Below are 17,772 nucleotides of genomic sequence, written 5' to 3'. Positions count from 1 at the left end.
TCCATATAAATTATTCAGATATTTAACCTTAGTCAGCGTAGCTTCCATGGAAATAGATCATGAGAAATGATTTAACATATCCCATGAATTTATTATTTCCATGAAAACAATTTCAAAACCAGTGATTGAACAGCTTCTCGTTAGTAGTATTTAACGTTTTTGGCAAGATTATTTATTTTGACATTAACCAATCAATTAAATTATAAAATATTAATATGTATTAAAGAAACAGAAAAATTGATTTATCCTAAAATTCAAAGTTAATAAAAAGGTGTAAAAAAATTACAAGCAAATATATGCAGAACTGTATATATGAACAAATCTCTAACTGTTAGACTCTTTTAATAGGTAAGAAGGATGGCAAAATATTTTTCTTGTTTGGGTCAAAGATCGGATCTTGTTATTTTGCTAATAGCCGTTTACTATTGCTCTCTAGTTCATTCACTCAAAAATATATACTAATATACATGGTATTATTTTGTTTTGGTTTCAACTTTCAATACATACAAATTGTGGGTGAATGAGGTGGATAATGGTAACGAGCCTCTTCGTGTATTGGCACTTTCAAAACAATAAATAAACGTTGAACAGAAACGAAAGATTACTTCCTATATGTTTTCATTATTTTTAGAAAATTAAGATTTACGCGATGGTCTAAAAAAGAGTGAAAATTTGACTTTCTTTTATAGTATAGATGAGATGGTTAATTTAGTTTTTGAGAATCAAAAAGCAAAAACTTACGTAAAAACTAAAAAGACAACAACTACAGTATTTGAGTTTTTGAAGGTTTTATTATATGAAGACAACAAAAAAAAAAAGAATGTTTTATTATATAGGTTCTGTTTGTTTGCTCATTTGGATGGATCATCCAGATGAATCAGATGTTTGTTTAATTACATAAATTGACTCATCTAGATGATACATCTAGATGGATCATTTGGATGACATATAAATTTATGAAAAAATTTGAAACTCATCCAACTGATTCAATTTGAAACATTTGGATGAACATGACTCAGTAAAAAAATCGCATTTTCTCGATAAAACATGTAAAATCTCGTTTTTTCATCAAAAACGTAAAATCTTGTTTTCCCGTAAAAAACGTACAATTTCGTTTTACCGTAAAAAACGTAAAATCTCGTATTCCCGTCAAAAACATAAAATTTCGTTTTCCCATCATAAACGTAAAATCTCGTTTTACTGTAAAAAAACATAAAATCTCGTTTTTTTGTCAAAAACCTAAAATTTTGTTCTCCCGTCAAAAAACGTAAAATCTCGTTTCCTCGTCAAAAACATAAAATTAAATTTTGTTTCCCCGTCAAAAAACGTAAAATCTCATTTTTTCGTTAAAAACATAAAATCTCGTTTTTCCGTTAAAAACGTAAAATCTCGTTTTAACGTTAAAAACGTAAAATCTCACTTTCCGTCAAAAACGTAAAATTTCGTTTTCCCATCAAAAACGTAAAATATCGTTTTCCGTTAAAAACTTAAAATCTCGTTTTTCCGTTAAAAACATAAAATCTCGTTTTTCTGTCACAAATCATAAAATCTTGTTTTCCCGTTAAAAACGTAAAATCTCGTTTTCCCATTAAAAACGTAAATTTTTCGTTTTCCCGTTAAAAACATAAAATCTCGTTTTTCCGTTAAAAACGTAAAATTTTGTTTTCTCGTTAAAAACGTAAAATCTCGTTTTCTGGTAAAAAATATAAAATCTTGTTTTCCCGTTAAAAAACATAAAACCTCGTTTTCCCGTTAAAAACGTAAAATCTTGTTTTTCCATTAAAAACGTATAATTTTGATTTCCCTTCAAAAACGAATTTTGTTTTCCCTTCAAAACGTAAAATCATATTTTTTGTCAAAAACGTAAAATTTCGTTTTTTCTCTGTCAAAAAGCGTAAAATTTTGTTTTTCCGTAAAAACGTAAAATCTCATTTTCTTGCCAAAAACGTAAAATCTCATTTTCATTGCTCATTTGTCAATTTCTCATTTAAATGTTTGTTTGCTCATTTGTTATGTGTATCACTCTCAGATGACTCATCCAAATGGATCATTTAAATGGATTATCTAGATGCAAATGACAAATGAGCAAACAAACAAGGCCAAGGTCATATGTCTAACATTCTAATTTGTGACTTGACTGAGGTTTTTGGTTGCTGGCATTGCTTATATTCACGTTATTTTATTGCACAAGTATGCCAAGTAGTTACGTAGGAGTGAAAAGGGTCTGGTAACACGGCTAAGATTTTCAATGGGTCTGGTAAGTAGTCATATTCTAGACAGATATAATCTGCATCTTATGATTCATTTTTCTTCAAGCACCCAGTTTAGCTCTGCTCTTGTGCTATAACCGTAATTAACTGCAGACAATGAGGTGCTTACTATAATCAAAATTGTGACCCACCGAGAGACTTCAACGAAATGATAAAAGATTGTAAGTTGGATCCTTGCATTAAAAAAAAAAAAACAGTACACACTTAAAAAAGCGTACAAAGACGAATACTAAAAGCATAAAACTACATAAAAGTAATCCATCTGATTCAAATCTCTTATATTAGCGGCGACCGGAGAGACGGAGGAACCGCCAAATCCGATGAACAGATAAACGCCTACGCATTGCAGATCTCTTCTTCTTAGAAGCTTTTTCCTTCACACCAATACTTGCCCTTGAGACTAAAACGTCCTGTAGCCTCATCATATAGGCGCCTAAAAATGGCTTTGCAATCACAAGCCTTGTTCAAGTCTTTATAGACTATGTACACAACAGCAGTTTTGGAGTCGATGAGGGGAGGCTGAAAACCATCGGGAGATTCTACTGCAACTTGCACAATCTTCAAGTTAAACTTGGAAAGATGGCACTGCAGCAATAAGAGTTACGTGTCAATACCATATATATATATATATATATATATATATATAGCAAACCAAAAAAAACTAATGAAAGGAAAACAAACAAAAAACACTTACATCAGTAATACCCCTATCGTAAGCACAATATGCAAGCTCCAAATACAAATTGATCCAGTCATAGTATGACACATGAGATAAATCCACCTGCAAAGAGTCAAACAAAACATATCGCAAAACCGATGCAAATGTCCTTAATATATAATACGTAGACATGTGTCCAGTCTTAATATAATAATAATCTTCTTAAGAAGTAGAAACGATGATTGCATGCAACCACACAAACACAAGTCTAGTCTTAATACAATAATAATTTTCATAAGAAGTAAAAACCGATTTGTATCTGATCGATGCATCCAACCACAAGTTTTAATATAATAATAATTTGATAGTTCTAAATCTTACCAAGCAGAAACGGTTTGGATCATTGAAAGACGATGGCCAATGGGGCAGCCTAGTAGACACTTGGAAAGGCACCTTCTCATCAGTTGTTGAAGAACACGAGTTAGTCACTGTAAAAAAAAAAAATTAAAAAAATTCTATAAATAAACTTTGTGACAATGTGTAAATTAAAATTGAATAAAGATTCACATCGACTTTACCTCGAGGTCTAGCAATAGAGCAAGTAAGATCTAAAACCCCAAGATCCTTTTCACTAACTTGCACATTTTGTCGCAAATCACTAGATTGAAGGTATGCAGCCAAGGTGATGTAATAAGGGGCAGCACCACAGTTCATTCTCGTGTTGAAACTCTTTAGCTTAGAGAACTTCCAGTTGGTCCCCTAAAAGAAACGAATTAAAGAGATTGAGAATGGAACCCCTAAAAGAAACGAAACGAATTAAAAGAGATTGAGAATGGAATGTATAATGTAAACTCAAAAACAAGAATTTTACCTCCAACAAATTGTATCTGTGAATCCCCATCTTAGCATAGAGCTTGACCAAAGTAGGATTAGGATAAATTGAATACTTGGGTTCACAGTCATAGTGTATGAGCCCATGGGTAATATATCTTACTGGAACACCCTCGGGGTAGTCAAACCCCTAAGACACATTAAAAAAAAATTCACTTCAGGTTTGCCATGTCCAGCAAAAAGAAAATCAAATCAAATCATGGATGAAATTTGAACTACAGTAAAAACTCTATAAATTAATAATGTTGGGACTTTGATATTTTATTAATTTATAGAGTTATTAATTTATAGATTTTAAATAAAAATATTTTTTATTAATTTTAAATTCTGAAAGAGATTTTCTTTGAAGTTTATAATATTTAAAAAATTCTTTCAAAAATTAAAAAAGAGTTCTAAGAAGATTTCAATTTAAAATAATTAAAAAACATCACTAAACTCATATTTTGGTAGATTATCTCACTTATATGTTTATATCAAATTTTATTTATGATAATTATTAATTTATGATAATAATGGGACTGTTGTGAAAACTTAGAAACTTTATTAATCACTGGAATGTATATATAGAGTACATAGGGAATCTAGGTTAAGTACAATGCCCTGATGGGCCTAATGGGCCGGTATAAGAGTCCATATATGATATGTGTTATAACACTCCCCCTTGGACTAGTGAACCGGGTCAGCTACTCAATCGGGATCTCGATAATGTGCTGGGGAATGTTGCCTCATTAAAACCTTACCAGGAAAAACCCAGTGGGACAAAACCATGGTGAAGGAAAAAGAGTACAACACGCATTACTCCCCCTGATTGTAGCATCACTGCAGATCTCTAAGTCTATACATTCCTATCTGTTTGACGAGCTTCCGGTGTGTTGAAGTAGGCAATGATTTGGTGAAGAGGTCAGCTGAATTCTCACTGGATCGGACCTGCTGAACGCTGAGAGTGTCGTCCTTCTGCCAGTCTGAGGTTGAGAAGAACTTCGGTAGAATGTGCTTCGTCCGATCTCCTTTGATATATCCTTCCTTGAGCTGAGCTATGCATGCCGCGTTGTCTTCATACATCACCGTGGGCTGTGTGTCTTCGTCCATACCACAATCTCTGCGGATGTGCTGAGTCATGGAGCGCAGCCAGACGCATTCCCTACTAGCCTCATGAATGGCTAGGATTTCAGCATGGTTTGATGAAGTGGCAGTGAGTGTCTGCTTCATTGATCTCCAAGAGATGGCTGTTCCTCCATGCGTAAAAACGTAGCCAGTTTGAGACTTGGCAGTGTGCGGATCTGATAGATATCCTGCATCGGCGAAGCCGACTAACCCATCTTTATTTTGGTTAGTATAGAAGAGTCCTAAGTCTTGAGTACCTCGAAGGTATCTTAGGAGATGTTTTATACCGTTCCAGTGCCTCTGAGTTGGAGATGAACTATATCGAGCGAGGAGGTTCACGGCGAAACATATGTCTGGTCTAGTGTGACTAGCCAGGTACATTAACGCTCCTACAGCACTGAGGTATGGCTTTTCAGGACCAAGGATTTCTTCATCATCCTTTTTGGGACCAAGAGGGTCATCACTTAAGCTTCTAACTACCATTGGGCTGGTCAATGGGTGAGCTTGGTCCATATTAAATCGCTTGAGTACCTTTTCGATATAAGCCGATTGATGCACAAGGATTCCTCCTTTGATGTACTCAAGTTGTAATCCCAAACAGTACTTTGTTTTGCCTAGGTCTTTCATTTCGAATTCTGCTTTTAAGCAGTCGACTGTTTGGGAGATCTCACCAGATGTTCCGAGGATGTTTAGATCATCCACGTATACTGCTATGATTACAAATCCTTTGTTTGAGTACTTCTTGATGAAGATGCATGGACTGATGGGGTCATTTTTGTAGCCTTCTTTGATGAGGTAATCGCTGAGGCGGTTGTACCACATACGCCCACTTTGTTTCAGTCCATACAAGGATTTGTTCAGCCTGATGCAGTATTGATCTCGAGATGCATTTTTGTCTTTTAGTTCAATGCCATCTGGGAGTCTCATATATATTTCGTTGTCCAGGGGCCCATAGAGATATGCGGTTACATGCATGGACTGATGGGGTCATTTTTGTAGCCTTCTTTGATGAGGTAATCGCTGAGGCGGTTGTACCACATACGCCCACTTTGTTTCAGTCCATACAAGGATTTGTTCAGCCTGATGCAGTATTGATCTCGAGATGCATTTTTGTCTTTTAGTTCAATGCCATCTGGGAGTCTCATATATATTTCGTTGTCCAGGGGCCCATAGAGATATGCGGTTACAACATCCATTAACCGCAGATCAAGATTTTCTCTTATGGCCAGACTTATGAGGAATCGGAATGTTGTTGCATCCACCACTGGAGAATAAGTCTCCTCATAATCGATTCCGGGTCTCTGTGAGAATCCTTGTGCTACAAGCCGTGCTTTGTATCGAACGACTTCTCCGAGTTCGTTCCTTTTGCGCACAAAGACCCATTTGTGGCCCACTGGCTTGATGTGTGATGGGGTCCGGATGATCGGACCGAACACGTTTCTGAGTTTGAGACTCTTTAACTCCACGTTTATGGCTTCTTTCCATTTTAGCCAATCTGTTCGATGTGTACACTGTGTTATTGACGTGGGTTCTAGATCCTCTTGCGTGAGCGCAACATCAAGTGCTACTTTGTATGCAAAGAGTGCATTTAAGTCGACTTCTTTTCGATTCCATTGTATTCCGGACATATTGTAATTGATGGAGATCTCATTGTTATCTTCTGAACCTGGAGATTCGGCGTCCCGAACTTCCATTGAGGGTTCATTAGATTGAGTCTCAGCCGCGGCTATGTCTGATATTGCAGGAATCCCGGTTTCGGTTATTGCACCTTTCTTTGATTTCCGGGGATTCTTATCTTTGGAACCGAGAGGTCTGCCCCGTTTGAGACGTGGTGCAGACTCTGTAGCAACTTGGGTCTGTCCCGTTGGGACAGCTATTCGTACTAGTGCATTACAAGCTGGGATGTACGATTTGGTTACTTTGGTCGGGTCAGCAAAGGAATCTGGCAATTGATTAGCTAGCTTTTGATAATGAATAATCTTTTGGATCTCTGAATCACATTCTAGAGTCCGAGGATCTTGCCAATTTAATGATGTTTGATTCCATGAAAGATCTTTGACCAGCTTCTTTGTCTCACCACCTAAAGAGGGATATACCGATTCATCGAATTGGCAATCCGCATATCTGGCCTTGAAGAGATCTCCAGTGGTTGGCTCGAGATATCTTATGATGGTGGGAGAGTCAAAACCAACATATATTCCCATCCTTCTTTGAGGTCCCATTTTGGTTCGATGTGGTGGAGCAATGGGTACATATACTGAACACCCAAATGTTTTGAGATGGGAGATGTCTGGCTCATGACCCGAGAGTAGTTGGGATGGGGAATATTTGTGTTCACTAGATGGCCGGATGCGTATGAGTTCAGCAGCATGTAATACTGCATGTCCCCATGCTGAGGCCGGGAGCTTTGATCTCATGAGTAATGGTCGGGCTATCCATTGAATGCGTTTAATGAATGATTCAGCCAATCCATTTTGAGTATGGACATGTGGTACAGGATGTTCCACGGTTACCCCCATGGCCATACAGTAGTCATTAAACGCTTGTGAGGTAAATTCACCAGCATTGTCAAGGCGGATAGTCTTTAGTGGGAAGTCAGGGAAATGGGCCCGCAATTTTATGATTTGGGCCAAGAACCTAGCGAAGGCTTGGTTCCGAGAGGACAAGAGACAAACATATGACCAACGGGTCGATGCGTCTATAAGGACCATGAAGTACCGGAATGGTCCGGAAGATGGATGTATAGGTCCACAGATATCGCCCTGGATTCTTTCTAGGAAATGAAGTGTTTGTTTAGAGATTTTAACTGGTGAAGGCCGAGTGATCAATTTGCCTTGAGAACAAGCTGTGCACATGAGGTGTTGAGGATAAGCTCGGTTTTCTTTGAGGGTATGCCCTTGAGAGTTTTGAATTAGTTTACGCATCATATTTGCACCGGGATGACCGAGCCGGTCGTGCCAAATAGTATAATCAGTAAACCGGGCTTTGAGAGTGGTATTAGCTTCAATCATACTGACTTTAGCATGGTAAAGTCCAGTAGAGCGCGGGTATGGTTTCGAGGATTTGTTTATGGCCGTCTACGGTTTTAGTGACTAGGAGGGATTCTTTGTTCCCTTGACCTTGGGTTTCTATGTGGAAACCATTATGTCTTATATCCTTGAAGCTCAGAAGATTTCTCTTCGAACTAGGAGAATATAGAGCATCTGGTATTTCAAGTTGTGTGCCATTTGATAGCAATACATAGGCATGGCCATATCCTTCGATAAGGTTTGAGGGATCCGCGATGGTGCTAATATTTGCGGTTTGATAGGTTAGGTTTATGAAGTAACTTTTGTTTCTTAAGATAGTGTGGCTGGATCCACTATCTACGACTATGGTTTCCATTTGTTGGTGTGCTTTTCCACTTTTGGATTTCTGACAGGCTAATGAAACTGGGAGCTAATAGACCTCAGTTAGCCGCTACAAATTCCAAGGATTGATCACCAAAACTGGAGAAGCTGCTGGTTGAAGAAGGAAAAACTCGGATCTGGTTTTTTTTTCGGTTGATCGTCGTGTACTGTAAGTGTGCGTGAGGGTGCGTCCGACGTTGGATCGACAAACGGTTTTCACCAGTAGATTCGTCTCGTCGAGGGCTTCGATTTGATATGTAGATCGTCTTCTGGTTCCTCACGGTTTGGAAGATATGCGTCTTTTAAGTTTCGACTTGCTTTTAGGGTTTTGGTGGTGGCCGGATTTATTAGGATTTTTCGCTCAGAGAGTCTTATCGTGCTGATAACGTGTTGTGAAAACTTAGAAACTTTATTAATCACTGGAATGTATATATAGAGTACATAGGGAATCTAGGTTAAGTACAATGCCCTGATGGGCCTAATGGGCCGGTATAAGAGTCCATATATGATATGTGTTATAACAGGGACCATATATTTACATAGGAGTTTTGTTAAAAATTATTATCTTATTATCTTATCGAATTATGTCATATTTTAAATTGGCCCAACTTAGGACCATAAAAAATTATTAATTTATAGTGTTTATTAATTTATCAAGTATTAATTTATAGAGTTTCTACTGTAACTTACATCTGATTCTTCCATTACTATATCCCCCTAGACGAATTCTCTTCTCCTCCACCCTCTGAATAATCAAAATCCTGAAGACACATTCAAAAAAAAAAAATCACTTCAAGTTCGCGATGTCCAACAAAAAGAAAATCAAATCAAATCATGGATGAAAATTGAACTAAATTACATCGGATCCTTCCATTATTCGATCCCTCCTAGACGAATCTATCGCTTGTAAGTAAAGTAAACTCTGAGGATTAATAAGAATAACTCTCTTATTAGCTTAAGGAAACTGACTCAAAACCTTAAATGTTTAATCTCTCACAATTCATAAGCTATGTTACAACTTGACATCTTCTTATATAGGGAGATCTTTCCTAATCCTTTTAGGAATAGTTCCATATTAGATATGTACAGTAAAACCTCTATAAATTAATACTCGATAAATTAATAATCACTATAAATTAATAAATTTTGCTGGTCCCAAATCGGGCCAATGTAAAAATCCATCAAATTCGATAAGATAATAAGATAATAATTTTTTTTGAAACCCTTATGTAAATTTATGGTCCCAACAAAAACATAAATTAATAATGATATAAATTTATGCAAATATATATAAATACAATATTCTAAAATATGACTAATGTGTTTGTTTTTACTTAAAATTGAAATCTCATTGGTTCTTATCTCTCTAGTTATTATATCAGTAGTTTTTATTGCTCTTTTACTATATACATTCAACATTTATGATGATTTTTTGACGTGATAATTGATTTTCTTACTTTTAAATGTTTTTAAATGTATTGTAGTGTTATCTTCAATTTTATCATCAGTAATATTGATAGCAGCCATGATTTTTTTATAAATTTTAAACTTATGAACATGTATATTTTTACATGGACAATCCAATATGGTGTTAAAAACTATTTTATTGTGATAGTTATGATTCTTAATCATAATTTATATCATGAGATTTGTTAAAATTTTAAAATATAACATTAATACAACGAAATTTTTAGAAAATTATATGCGGAAATTTTCTCTATAAATTAATAATTAATAATTTATAGATAAATTAATATCACGATAAATTAATAAATTATCATGGTCTCAATATTATTAATTTATAGAGGTTTTACTGTATATTTAGGAATTATCTCTAAGTTATTTCAAGTTTGTTATTTCAAAATCCTGAAGACACATTAAAAAAAAAAAAAATACGGCACACACAGCGTCTCCCCAGACGCAAGTCACCTAAAGAAACTGATGATCTGTGTGATTATATCCTCAATTAGCCTTTTAATAAAATACCTATCTCTCTCTATATATATCTAAATTTAGTTTGTTGAGTTGGGCTATAATTCAGGGAAAATGGATTAAAAAGGCCCATCATAATAAACTCGAAAGAGCCCAGAAAAACCCTAGTTACTCATCGAAACATTACACCACTGTTCTTCTCTTCGATCTCGGATTCTCTCAAGACGAAGGATTTTTTTTGTTCATTCTCTCGGTTGATTTTCTCGTGTTCTGCTAGTAAATTTCTCTCATTCGTATTTTTTTTTTCCTGAATTTCGCTCACCGGAAAAGAAAAAACAAAAAAAATGAAGCCAGTAATAGGCACAGTGGTATCGAACAAGATGCAGAAATCTGTAGTCGTCGCCGTCGACAGACTCTTCCACAATAAGCTCTACAATCGCTACGTCAAGCGCACTTCCAAGTTCATGGCTCACGACGAGAAAGACTCTTGTAACATCGGCGATCGAGTAATTCAATTGTTTACCTTCTTCCCTATCACTCGAATTTTGTTTGCTCGTGAAAGTCGGGAGATTTTGTGATCTTGTTTTCATCTACATTTTGGTTGATCTCTCAACTAGTGGAAGAAAAAGTAGACATTATGATTCTTTAGATTAGAGCAAGAAAATTCAAAAGTGAGAGCTTTGGTTTGGTTATCGTGCAGGTGAAATTAGATCCATCAAGGCCTTTGAGCAAGCATAAGCATTGGGTTGTTGCAGAGATCATCAAGAAAGCTCGAATCTATTCTCCTCAAGCAGCCGCTGCTGCTGTTGCTGCTGCTGCAACCAGTTCCTCAGCCTCCATTGCTGACTCTACTGCCCAGTCTCAGATTCCTCCATCTTCCACTTCTTAAGGTGATTGATTTAGTCCTTTGGTATTGTATTTTTAACTGTTTCAAGCATCTGCTACTGAATCTTGCTTACCAAATTTAGGCCTTTAGTCATTTGGTATTGCATTTAACTGTTTCAAGCCTCTGCTACTGAATTTGGCTTCAATATTAGTCCTTTAGTCCTTTGGTATTGCATTTAACTGTTTCAAGCCTCTGCTACTGAATTTTTCTTACCAAGATTAGTCCTTTGGTATTGCATTTAACTGTTTCAAGCCTCTGCTACTGAATCTTGCTTACCAAGACTATGTAATCTGGAACTTTAGTGTGAACTGACTTGGATGCACGTTTTCACTTTGTCTTTATTTTTCTCGTATAAGCCATTTGCAGTTTATGGATGTTAGTGGGTCCTAAGATTAAAAGCATTGTTGTATGAAAAATATGCATCTTATTGTCAGATTCTTGAAAATTTTAACACTTTTAACACTATGGAATCGAAATGTTAGTACATTGTTTGTCTTCCCGTTTGGATTTAGACTCTGGTTATTATGGGTCGCTCTCTTTCAAACCTTACTGGGTATTTTAGGTTTTGCCTTACCGTGATCATTGGTCCCTTTGCTGCAGTTTTGCTAGGAAGGGAAATGTGTCTCTAGAATACACACTGGATTTCATGAGCTCCAAAGGAGACGGCACAAGGCGTTGTACTGATCAATATATTCCATCAAAGTGTATTGCTTTTGGGTGATGTCTGTGTTATTTGGTTTCCTGAGATGATTATGATAATTTAGTCAAAGTTAATGAATAACACTGTTAGTAAACTTTGGGTTAGTGAGCTTTGAATGTGTCATGTGTCATTTTGGCAAGTCTGTGCATTGCAATTTGAGGCATGGAACAATGAGTAAAATCTCATGTAAAACTTCTTTGGCTCGACAAATGACACCATTACGATACAAAGTAAAGATCACTACCAAAACTCCGTATGGCCATTCAACTGCAAGTTGCAACATCAGTTTTTCACTGTCATATAAAGTGTTCAATAAAAGAGTTTTGATGTAATGATATCTGTCAAGTAACAAAGATCAGTTTCTATAAACATTTTGTGTTTAGCTATCTATTTGTATTTTGTTTGTTTGTCATCTAATCTATTTAGATCAGAGAGAAGGAAGTAACCAGAGATTGAATAGAGAAGAAGAAAGAGACAAGAACCAAGTCAAGAAAGCTAATGTGGCTGCAAATTGATATCTGTTACAGATTGTTGGAGGGCAAACGGATTCGTCTGATCGCAGGATATCTACAACACTAGCTGTTGATGAAGCTGAAGCCAACGCTAAAACAGACATCACCTGCAAAACAAAAATTGGTTGAATTCAGATAGTAATCTCGGTGTTTTTATTAGTAAGCATATTAGATACGTTAATTGCCTTACCCAATCACCAATTGAGATGGCGAGAAGGATTCGTGGCTTTTGAAATGGTTGTTTGAGAAGAACACAATACATATCTACCATTGCCAATGTCAGATTCCACGGTATAGCTAAAGACATGATCGTCACCAAGTAGCTGCAGAATTGTTCATAAGATTAATTAGGGTTCATAAGAGAATATACAGAATCTCGAATTAGGAGTTATTATCACCAGAAAGCAGTGAATTGGTAGAAGCGAACACCAATGGTCATGAAGAGTAGAGCCCCAAATGCTAACACCGTTTGACCTAATCTCAAGGAAAGGCTTGCACTTGTGCCGACAGAGCCAGGAACCTCCACCATCACCAGCTTATCTTGTGTCGCACGTAACTGAAAAGAGCTTGCTTAATCTAAAACTCGAAAAAAGATTGAAACTTTTGACATGTGTCTGGGCAAATCTTCTGGATTTTTTCAATTAAATGATCAGGGTTTTCGTTGTTAATCTTTTCTGGTGGAATCAAAGATACGATAATCATGATCATGACGAAGAAGAGAAAAAAAAGGAGAATTAAAAAGAAAGACAGGTTGATAAGAGTTTCTGGTTCGCACGTTGTGTGTGAGAGTTTACGAATGGTGGAAAAGAGAAGACTGTTCATGAAGAAAGAGTTGTGGTCTGTATTCATCAGACAAAGCAGAGCAAATGTCGGGGCAAACAGTTATGCAACACTATTATTCCTTCCTTCTCCATTTCCTCCTAATACCTCTCCCCTTTATTTATTGTTTCTTCTTGATATTTTTGTCCATTAATACAAAAAGTCGATTGCTTTTGTAAAATGACAAAAGATGTTAGAAATATCCGGATTTTTACTAGTTTCATTAAGGGAAAAAGGTGACAATTAAAACGCTATTAAACAAAAAGTTGGATCTGAGAAAAATGCAGCATCAAATAAGTAGATTTTGCAGAATTCAACAGAATTTGATAAAGCAAATTGTTTCTAGAGATGGTCTAAGGTGATTTTTAACGACAGTACTTTGATAAAGCAAATTGTTTCTAGAGATGGCCTAAGGTGATTAATAACGACAATAGTTACTCTTAATACTCTTTCCAATAAATCAGAAGAAAATGGAGGAGAACAAAGTATAGCCAGAGAACATAAAACAAAACAAATAGCAAAAGTACATCGCTATAACTTTATGTCTCACAATGTGGTTGCTACAGGTCCTAAGAAGATCGTTAAAAACAGAACAAAAGGCCTTCCATTGTCCCAAGCTGCATCTACTTCACCGCTTCAGCACTGCACGAATATGAAAGAAGATGACGAATCCATAACATAGAGATCACACACAATTTTATAACCTTTCAATACACATTTCTCTACTTAATTTGTCCTAACGTGATGAGGATATTGAAGATTAACGTCAAGATTGCTTCAAAAAGACTCTCATGCCAGAACACTATATACTAAGGCAGACTAGCTTGCCTAAGTATATAGTCAATACTCAACAATCCCCAAATCTTAAAGGGTTAATTTGGTAGACATACATATATGATATAAGATAACTTCATACACAAATCTTTATTCTCATCAAAGGCTTATGCATATCAATGCTTTTATGACTGAATACTTTCTCATGGGCAAGCATTTAAAACCTTAGCTAAGAACAGACAAGAGATGATGACCCAAAAGATGTAACACTTAGAAAAAGACCTGAAAATTCCAGATTTATACTTCTGATCAAGCTCAAGTAAATACCAAAACACGATCTCAAACAGATTATAATTCATTCGATCAGATTCTAATCGTAATCTAGTATCGGCGAAGATCTTACTACACTCGTTACCCGATCATTCCTTACAGCAATTCGAGAATTTCAGTTAGATTCGATAGCAAACTATAGACAGAAATAAAAAAACCCAAAATTTTCAGAATCTGAAAAAGCAGAATCATAATTTGATACAAAAATCGGAGAATCGAGCTTCCCTAACCTGAAAATCGAAAGGGGATCGAGTCTTAAAACTCGATCTTGAGCTCATCTTTGGAATCGGAGAAATAAGAGAAGACGTATGGAACAGCGCGGATAACGACAACCCAGCCTCCAAACAGAGCAGCATGAGTCCGTAGCTGCTTCAAAGCCACGGCTTTGTCTGGCTTTTGCATGAACATTCCAGGAAACATGGCTGCTTTTCTTCTTCTTCTTCCTCTCTTCTGATGTGCTTCTCTTAATAAGATTCTAAAACCCTAACCCTTTCCATTGATTTGCCGTCTCCTTTTTTCTATCAATAGAGATAGGCCGAGTTTTGGATCTGGGCCTTTAATTGAACCTTTTATTTCAATCTGAGGTCCGTAACAGAAAATTTGGGTTTTTTTGTCTGGTTTTCGGTTCGGTTTTCATATTTGTTTGTTACCTTCAAATTTGAATATCATACACATTCCATTCGGTTAAGGTACAAAAGTGAAAATTAAAATAGTTCTTTTTGTTTAATTTTTTCCCAGTTTGATTACAATTTTTGATTTTTTTTTTTTTTTTATATCGAAGATTACACCGAATCAGTCAAAATTTTATTATAATCAGCTAATTTCAAGCAATTTTGGTTTAATAAGCTATCGAAGGGAAAGAGGAAAAAGCTGTTGGTGGGAGAAAGTCAGAGAGAAGAGGATCTCTCTATTTTTCCTATTCTTATTTTCATTGTTTGAATAATAAACTTGGTTCTCTCTGTTCCAGATCAGAGTAAACCATTTTCGATCTTCACGTTTGTTTCCACATTCCCATTTGCTTCCTGTTTTTTAGAAACGATAAGTTCAAATAAAAGTTCAAATCAAATAAAGGCGTCATTTTCCAAACAAAGTGTTCTTTTGTTCCTCCTAGTTACAAATTTCTTAGTTATGAAGAACGACTTTCTCAACGTAGTATCAGAGTAATCTATCAACTTTTTTTAGAGAGGATTACTACACTAACCTTAGAAAGTATCTATATTATTTGTTCGACGCACTTTTATTTTTTTTACAAAATTAACCTAGCATACCCAAAACACCATTTTCGCCTTTGTTGAAAAAAACTTTATTACGAAAATGCCATTACTTTTTTAATGCCACGTAGGCAGATTTATGCGCTCAAAAATTAATAAGTCTACCAAGCAATGGCGGTAGACTTATGAAAATTTGGTCAACGCAGAAATTTTGTTGGTAGAGTTATTAGGGCGATGGTAGATTTATTCAAGAGTTGGTAGAGTTTTTAACTGTTGGTAGACTTTTTTTTTGTAGAGTTTTGACGATGAGAGGTAGATTTATTATGTTTCGGTAGATTTGTTGTTATGAATGACAGACTTGTCAAAAGTTTTGGTAGACTTGTTAAAAAAAGCGTTGACTTTCTCGTATAGTTGACTTTTTCGGTAGATTTATTGACAATGAAGTAGATTTATTTTCTGAGTTGGTAGACTTATTTCCTTTAGCGGTAGATTTATGTGAAAAAAGTTGTCAATACGTGCGGTAGATATATCTGTTTAATGGTAGAGTTATATATAGTTGGTAGAGTTTTCGCTATTGTAGTAGATTTGTTTGACTTGTGGTAGACTTATTTCACTTAAAATTCATTCCGGTGAGTGGTAGATTATATGTTACATGAGGTAGACTTAAAAACTGTTGGTAGATTTATTTGTTTTGTGGTAGATATGTTTGTTTTGTGGTAGACTTATATTTTAAATAAATTTCATTCTGATTTGTGGTAGATTAATAATGACATGAAGTAGACTTACAAGATGTTGGTAGATTTGTTTGTATGTTTAGTAGAGTTTATGTAATCTGGTAGACTTATCGACCGTATGGTAGACTTCTTGAAATAATAATGTGGTAGATTAATTAAGTTTGGTATTTACAGAGATAACCTTGATCTGGTAAACATATGACATGCTTATGGTAGACTTGTTTATATGGTAGAGTTATTTTTCATGCTTGAGGTAGACTTAGTTGTTAATGTTTGGCAGACATTTGACTTTTTGGATTGAAATTACTTTTTTGTCCTAAATATATTCTCCTATCTACGAAAAAACCAGCGGTTTGGTAGACTTGTTTTGGAATGTTGTATGTTAAACAGGTTTCGTACATATGGTAGACTTGTTCCATGGTTATATTTGACTTGGTTTTGTTACCATTGACGTTTTCTTTGCATGAGTTTGTTAAGATTATGTCGGTTAACTGTGATTCAATCACAGATGAGTATTGGTCATTACGATATAGATGCCATAATAAATGATCAAAAATTTATAACATGAATATTATTTCTATGATATATCTCTAAGATAACTTTGTTTTTCATATTAATTTTGAACATATATGTCATATTTGTAATAACCATCTCTTAACTTATGATCTTTTGATTTTTATTTTTGAATATTTGTTACATTTAACTCTATTTACATAAACTTTTACAACATCACAATGTCAAATGATTTCAGTTATGATATACATCATAGTGAAAGTAATGAAATAAATTAAATTGAATAATAACATTACTAGCAAATGTGATAAAAATGTGAAATGTCTGGATCAATGTTTTACGACAAATATAATTTGTAAACAAAAATATTATCATTCAAAATCTAATTATCATTTTTACAAATTCAAATATAGATATACAAAACAAATCTATCAAATGTAAATCTACAATTCATAGTAAAACATGTCGGATCGGTGTTGGATATCCCTTCAAAGATTTGTTCACCATGGCAAAGCCCATAATCTGTCAGAAAAAAATAAACAAATATTGCTATTCATATATAAAATTCAAATATATACGACTGATAAATCTACCATAAATAACTAATAAATCTACCAAACACATATCATTTTTCAAATAAGTTACCATTAAATGACTAATAAATCTACCAAATCACATCGTTTTACAAATAAGTCTATCATTAGATGACTAATAAATCTACCAAATGACATCGTTTTTAAAATAATTTTACCATCAAATAACTAATAAATCTACCAAACCACATTTCGTTTTCTAAATATATCTACCATCAAATAACTAATAATCTACCAAACCACATACCGTTTTTCAAATAAATCTACCATCACACATTATGAACTTTACAACAAAAAAAATACAAAATCGATTTCCAAATATATCTACCAAACGTACCTGAAAAAAAAATTTATGCCGCCGACAACCTCCACAACACCACCATTCCATCGAAACAACGTCTATCCACTGTGGTTTGCGCGACGCAGCGAGAATGCTGCTTAAGAGTCACCGCCAAC

At 35.0% G+C, this 17,772-nt stretch overlaps 4 protein-coding genes across 4 annotated transcripts; 1 reads left to right on the top strand and 3 right to left on the bottom strand.

Moving 5' to 3' along the window:
* Positions 1–2,630: 2,630 nt before the first annotated feature.
* LOC112082926 (UPF0725 protein EMB2204-like) lies at positions 2,631–9,014 on the bottom strand. Its single transcript, XM_024150640.1, has 6 exons — positions 9,003–9,014; positions 3,800–3,949; positions 3,507–3,687; positions 3,310–3,416; positions 2,965–3,051; positions 2,631–2,855 (listed from the first exon to the last, which is right to left on the bottom strand). Exons 2-6 carry the CDS (start codon positions 3,827–3,829, stop codon positions 2,631–2,633), a joined length of 630 nt encoding a protein of 209 aa, XP_024006408.1. The 5' UTR covers positions 3,830–3,949; positions 9,003–9,014.
* A 1,400-nt stretch (positions 9,015–10,414) lies between these two features.
* Positions 10,415–12,016, top strand: LOC18011039 (30S ribosomal protein S17). Its single transcript, XM_006393199.2, has 3 exons — positions 10,415–10,750; positions 10,945–11,134; positions 11,731–12,016. Exons 1-2 carry the CDS (start codon positions 10,589–10,591, stop codon positions 11,131–11,133), a joined length of 351 nt encoding a protein of 116 aa, XP_006393261.1. The 5' UTR covers positions 10,415–10,588; the 3' UTR covers position 11,134; positions 11,731–12,016.
* A 241-nt stretch (positions 12,017–12,257) lies between these two features.
* On the bottom strand, positions 12,258–13,044 carry LOC18011234 (CASP-like protein 5C3). Its single transcript, XM_006393198.2, has 3 exons — positions 12,741–13,044; positions 12,533–12,665; positions 12,258–12,449 (listed from the first exon to the last, which is right to left on the bottom strand). Exons 1-3 carry the CDS (start codon positions 12,869–12,871, stop codon positions 12,258–12,260), a joined length of 456 nt encoding a protein of 151 aa, XP_006393260.1. The 5' UTR covers positions 12,872–13,044.
* A 539-nt stretch (positions 13,045–13,583) lies between these two features.
* Positions 13,584–14,758, bottom strand: LOC18011233 (mitochondrial import receptor subunit TOM6 homolog). Its single transcript, XM_006393197.2, has 2 exons — positions 14,496–14,758; positions 13,584–13,803 (listed from the first exon to the last, which is right to left on the bottom strand). The coding sequence occupies exon 1, from the start codon at positions 14,683–14,685 to the stop codon at positions 14,521–14,523; it is 165 nt and encodes a 54-aa protein (XP_006393259.1). The 5' UTR covers positions 14,686–14,758; the 3' UTR covers positions 13,584–13,803; positions 14,496–14,520.
* Positions 14,759–17,772: the final 3,014 nt, after the last annotated feature.

Source organism: Eutrema salsugineum, unplaced genomic scaffold, assembly GCF_000478725.1.
Source record: "Eutrema salsugineum unplaced genomic scaffold, Eutsalg1_0 scaffold_7, whole genome shotgun sequence".
Lineage (NCBI taxonomy): Eukaryota > Viridiplantae > Streptophyta > Magnoliopsida > Brassicales > Brassicaceae > Eutrema > Eutrema salsugineum.
The sequence above is the reverse complement of the archived record's forward strand: the minus strand, read 5'-3'. Positions and strand labels throughout refer to the sequence as shown.